Genomic DNA, 5,767 nt, shown 5'->3' on the forward strand with positions numbered 1-5,767 from the left:
CCGATGTACATGTACATGTGTATATTGATACATTGTTGCTTTTTATGGGTCAACCCCCCTACATATCCCCTTTCTTCTCACATATACATTCTTTCCTTTCAGCGCGAGTGTATCTCTATTCATGTTGGTCAAGCTGGTGTCCAGATGGGCAATGCCTGTTGGGAGTTGTACTGTCTAGAACATGGTATCCAACCTGATGGTCAGATGCCTTCTGATAAAACTATTGGAGGTGGCGATGATTCCTTCAACACTTTCTTCAGTGAGACTGGAGCTGGTAAACATGTTCCAAGAGCTGTATTTGTTGATCTGGAACCAACAGTTGTAGATGAAGTCCGAACTGGTACTTACCGTCAACTCTTCCATCCTGAACAACTCATCACTGGTAAAGAAGATGCTGCCAATAACTACGCTCGAGGTCACTACACAGTGGGCAAAGAACTGATAGACTTGGTCCTTGACAGAACAAGGAAGCTGGCTGACCAATGCACTGGTCTTCAAGGATTCCTCATCTTCCACAGCTTTGGCGGAGGAACCGGATCTGGTTTCTCTTCCTTGTTGATGGAAAGACTGAGCGTCGATTACGGCAAAAAATCCAAGCTCGAGTTTGCTGTTTATCCTGCTCCACAAGTATCAACTGCTGTAGTAGAACCATACAACTCCATCCTTACAACCCATACCACACTGGAACATTCCGATTGTGCCTTCATGGTGGACAACGAGGCTATCTATGACATCTGTCGACGAAATCTTGATATTGAAAGACCAACTTACACCAATCTGAACCGATTGATTGGACAAATCGTCAGCTCCATCACTGCTTCACTTCGATTTGATGGTGCCTTGAATGTCGATCTTACTGAGTTCCAGACCAATTTGGTTCCATACCCACGTATCCATTTCCCATTGGCTACCTATGCTCCAGTCATATCTGCTGAGAAAGCCTACCATGAACAACTTTCTGTAGCTGAAATCACCAATGCTTGTTTCGAGCCAGCCAACCAGATGGTCAAATGTGATCCTCGTCATGGTAAATACATGGCTTGCTGTATGTTGTACCGAGGTGATGTTGTTCCCAAGGATGTCAACGCTGCTATTGCGACCATTAAAACCAAGAGAACTATTCAATTTGTTGACTGGTGTCCAACTGGTTTCAAAGTCGGTATCAACTACCAACCACCAACTGTTGTACCAGGAGGTGATTTAGCCAAGGTCCAGAGAGCTGTTTGTATGTTGAGTAACACGACTGCTATTGCTGAAGCTTGGGCTCGTCTTGATCATAAATTTGATCTGATGTATGCCAAGAGAGCTTTTGTTCATTGGTATGTTGGTGAAGGTATGGAAGAAGGTGAATTCTCTGAAGCTAGAGAAGATTTAGCTGCTCTAGAGAAAGATTATGAAGAAGTTGGAGTTGATTCTGTTGAAGGTGAAGGAGAAGAAGAGGGAGAAGAATATTAAACCTAATCAAAATTTGATTACTGAATAAATTATTTGAATTAAAGAATTCACAAATTTAAACCTAGTTATAGCAAACCTAAACTCCTCCCTTTTGTTAATACAACGAAAAGATCAAAGGAAATACTTCAATACTGCCGTTTTGTGGTTGAGATGTAAATAAATTCCTGAAACTTCAGGTAACACTAAGCTCTGGGTATTACACATTATACGAATTGTTTAACAATTAAACCAGAAATTGACAGTTCTGCTGTTTTGAACGGCGGCATATCGTTTATATCTATCTGCAGATGAGTTCCATTTCCGGTTTCATCGACTTCGTATCCACCACAATCTCCCCCACAGAATCCTGTTATCACATGACCACCCATAGACCGGGTTATATTTCCAATCACTGCTGATATCCCCACGGTTTTCCACGTCAGAGAGTCTGGAAACTTGAAGCCCGTCCCTCGGGTGTCGATAACAAATTTTCCCAGAACTCCACAACCATTATCTTTAGGGTAACAATCTTTAGCTGAACCATAATATGTGGGCTTTAAAGAACTATTTGTGACGAAATGAATATAAACAATTATTTTATAACCTTGGGGTATCTGCAATTTTATTTTTTGAAATTCTGTTGTTCCAGCTCCCTTGGTCTCTGGGTTATCTAATGGACTCGTTGCGCAGTCTGTTCCTGTTATCGTGTATTCCAAGAAGGACCCCATGTTCGAATGTTGAAGACTGACAAATGCACCCACACCCCATATACAGAACAATTTGACTCGAGTTTGGTAATCGGCAGCATACAGCCAATAATCCTTTTCTTCCATACTGTCATTACATTTTCTAATTTCACTACATTTAAAATACGGTGAACAGACAAACTCACTCCACGTTCCATCTTCGGTACAAACTGGGTTGATTGACGGGAAATATCCAGGTTCACAAACATACTCCACCATTTCATTGACCCCCCCACAAAGGTTTAGCTTCAAACGATGACGAGGATAAACGAGGCTCCACTGTATACTGATTACTATGTTTCTTTTAATAGACATGTCATTCTGATTTAATTGTGAATGAGTGGTTAAATAATCAACTCTTACCACTGTGCAGTAGAACATTTGCTATGATCAATAAAAATTATGGTGGTTGTTGATTCTTATATCAGTCAGAGTGTGAATGTCTTGTGTCCTTGAATAAATCATATTATTATAATCAACCTTAGCTGTAGCACTGTTAATTAGCACACTTGCTTGAATACATCGAAATTATGGAGGTTGTGGGTTATAATATCAGTCGGCAATGAACCTAAATATCTAGTGACCTTAAATAAGTGATCTTTCATCATTATTATAAATTTAAAATTATTATAAATATAATCAAATTGGCTGTAAATAAATTTGAACAGATCAAAATAAATAAAACCAGCTGATCCTTGGCCAAACTTCTTGGCATTGATCTTTACTGTTACTTTAAACTATTCTGACATGTCACCAGACTTACACGTGCCAAGATGAGAACCCACAACCACCATTTGTTCTGGATTTTGCCAGTATATTTTCAATTTATCCTGCATAAAACTCCAAATGAACTACCTTATATATAAAGGTTTTAGCCTACTCTTGCTAGCAAGATATAATCTGCCATAAAAGTGCCAAATTGAGTTTTCTTTCTGCATGAATCTGTATTATCTATTTATATATGTACTGACATATTTGTTACAATTTGTTTATGAATGGAAATTTAAATCAAAATATTTTTTAGATTTCAGATTTTATGACTATGTTTATGAGATGTCAATATAAATTATGTTGTATGTGAATGAAATATGTCAATAAATAGTGGTTTAATAAAGGAACTAAAATATTTGTTGGTCAACTTGTTAAGAGATTGTAAAGAGGTTTCTAAACTTGTATATGTATCACGGACAATGATAGCATAGATTTCGACCATTTCAATGAGATGTTTCAAATTGCATTTCCACTACAATTAGGCGTTTTGTACATCTAACCGAAAAAATAGAATATGGGAATTATTAATGGCCCAAATACACATAAAAAAGCTAGAAAACCTCTTTACATTCCCTTCAAAAGAGGAGTACTACAGAAGAGCTCATATTGAACTAGATGAAGTTGTCCAGCTAAAATGTGTTCCAAACCAAACATAAATCATGAACAGCAGGATTTTTACCTGAAACTTTTCATGTGCAGAACAAAGAGAGTAAAACTCGATTTACTGTTTTGAAATAACAAGTTTAATAAATAATAAAATAAACATTGCGTTTAGTTTAAGCTTCATCTTGCTCCCCTTCTTCTGTATCAAATTCTCCCTCCTCTTCAGCTGTAGCATCCTGGTACTGTTGATATTCAGATACCAGATCATTCATGTTGGATTCAGCAGGATTCAATGGAGGAAAGCCTTTCTTCTGAACATAGCTGTAAACTGTTCAGAGATTCACTTAAATAGTTCCTGAATGGCTGTCGTATTACCAATAAATGTTCCAGACATCTTCAGACCTCTTGGTGGAATGTCACAAACAGCAGTTTTAACATTGTTGGGAATCCATTCAACAAAGTAGCTGCTGTTCTTATTCTGAACGTTCAACATTTGTTCATCCACATCCTTCATGGACATACGACCTCTGAACATGGCAGCTACTGTCAAATAACGACCATGACGGGGATCACAGGCAGCCATCATGTTCTTGGCATCGAACATCTGTTGGGTGAGTTCGGGTACAGTCAGAGCTCGGTATTGCTGGGAACCTCGAGAGGTCAGAGGAGCGAATCCTGGCATAAAGAAATGAAGACGGGGGAAAGGTACCATGTTGACGGCCAGCTTTCTGAGATCGGCGTTGAGTTGACCAGGGAATCGGAGACATGTGGTCACTCCAGACATTGTGGCTGATACCAGATGGTTGAGGTCACCGTAAGTGGGTGTGGTCAGTTTGAGGGTACGGAAACAGATATCATATAGAGCCTCATTATCAATACAGTAAGTCTCGTCTGTATTTTCTACCAGTTGATGAACTGAGAGGGTGGCGTTGTAAGGTTCCACAACTGTATCAGATACCTGAAATTGCAAAAAATATATCGATTAACTTTTGATTTGTGTGTATGTTTTTAACCAATATAGAAAACAAGATTGAGGAAATACAAAATTGTCTACTACGTTTGATACTGTCGAGATAATTAATTAATAACTTACCTTTGGTGAAGGACAAACAGAAAAGGTTGTTCGTGATTCTATCTGGATATTCTTCTCGGATTTTACTGATGAGGAGAGTTCCCATACCAGAACCAGTTCCACCACCCAGAGAATGGGTCAACTGGAATCCTTGTAGACAATCACAGCTTTCAGCTTCTTTACGGACAACATCAAGAACGGAATCTACCAATTCAGCACCTTCTGTATAATGACCTTTAGCCCAGTTATTTCCGGCACCAGATTGTCCGAAGACAAAGTTATCTGGACGGAAGATCTGGCCAAAAGGTCCTGATCTTACAGAATCCATGGTGCCAGGTTCCAAGTCGACGAGAACAGCTCTGGGTACATATTTACCTCCGGTAGCTTCATTGTAATAAACGTTGATTATCTCCAACTGAAGATCAGAATCACCGTGGTAAGTTCCAGTTGGGTCAATACCATGTTCATCAGAGATCACTTCCCAGAACTGGAAGTAAAGATGACAGATCTTTTTTAATATCAATATTAAATCATTTGTGGGTACATGTATTTTGATATTCAATTAGAATTTTCCAAGTGACTTAAAAAATAGTTTTCGTCAGTAGATAACTTTACTTCGAACCACAAATTAGCTTGGTTGACAAATACAATAGAAAGGAACGGTGGGTCTATAAAACACTTCCACAATTGTGCACCTTCAAACTCATTGGTATCGATTGGATATTGAACAAGATATTGGAATATTGAAGTGGTAATTACCTTAGCTCCGATCTGGTTACCACATTGACCAGTTTGCATATGAACGATTTCTCTCATGTTGATGCTTGTGAGAACTGACTGGAGTCTAGAAGTGAAGTGTAGTTGAAAGTGGAATGATTTGTCAGTGTTTTATATTAGACCAGGTTTACAGCTGCTATAAACAATTTAATAACTTTATCAACAACATTGGCTTTCGGTAATGGTCTAATTCTTAAATCCAAACTGATTTAATTATATAATCCATGATCTAAATCGATAATCCAATCAGTTCGATAATCGATAATAAAACTAATCTGATTTCAGTAAACTCACTGTGAAGATTACTGAATAAGACACAATGACCCAATAACAACAAACAAACAACAAGACAACAGATCTCTTG

At 38.3% G+C, this 5,767-nt stretch overlaps 3 protein-coding genes across 3 annotated transcripts; 1 reads left to right on the forward strand and 2 right to left on the reverse strand.

Annotated features, from left to right (window-relative positions):
* Window positions 1–15: 15 nt before the first annotated feature.
* On the forward strand, window positions 16–1,512 carry LOTGIDRAFT_227593 (hypothetical protein; the record flags this gene model as incomplete). Its single annotated transcript, XM_009066638.1, has 1 exon — window positions 16–1,512. The coding sequence occupies one exon, from the start codon at window positions 16–18 to the stop codon at window positions 1,453–1,455; it is 1,440 nt and encodes a 479-aa protein (XP_009064886.1). The 3' UTR covers window positions 1,456–1,512.
* Window positions 1,513–1,658: 146 nt separating this feature from the next.
* On the reverse strand, window positions 1,659–2,399 carry LOTGIDRAFT_176151 (hypothetical protein; the record flags this gene model as incomplete). Its single annotated transcript, XM_009066639.1, has 1 exon — window positions 1,659–2,399. One exon carries the CDS (start codon window positions 2,397–2,399, stop codon window positions 1,659–1,661), a length of 741 nt encoding a protein of 246 aa, XP_009064887.1.
* A 1,280-nt stretch (window positions 2,400–3,679) lies between these two features.
* On the reverse strand, window positions 3,680–5,474 carry LOTGIDRAFT_239680 (hypothetical protein). Its single transcript, XM_009066640.1, has 3 exons — window positions 5,386–5,474; window positions 4,648–5,113; window positions 3,680–4,499 (listed from the first exon to the last, which is right to left on the reverse strand). Exons 1-3 carry the CDS (start codon window positions 5,440–5,442, stop codon window positions 3,895–3,897), a joined length of 1,128 nt encoding a protein of 375 aa, XP_009064888.1. The 5' UTR covers window positions 5,443–5,474; the 3' UTR covers window positions 3,680–3,894.
* Between the last annotated feature and the right edge of the window lie 293 nt (window positions 5,475–5,767).

This window comes from Lottia gigantea (assembly GCF_000327385.1).
Source record: "Lottia gigantea unplaced genomic scaffold LOTGIsca_787, whole genome shotgun sequence".
Taxonomy (NCBI): domain Eukaryota; kingdom Metazoa; phylum Mollusca; class Gastropoda; family Lottiidae; genus Lottia; species Lottia gigantea.

Coding starts and splice junctions, on each gene's coding strand:
- LOTGIDRAFT_239680 (XM_009066640.1), bottom strand. CDS start 5,442: ATGAGAGAAATCGTTCATATGCAAACTGGTCAATGTGGTAACCAGATC. Junction 5,114..5,385: donor GTAACCAGATCGGAGCTAAG/GTAATTACCACT, acceptor CTTTACTTCCAG/TTCTGGGAAGTGATCTCTGA. Junction 4,500..4,647: donor CTGTTTGTCCTTCACCAAAG/GTAAGTTATTAA, acceptor TATCTGATACAG/TTGTGGAACCTTACAACGCC.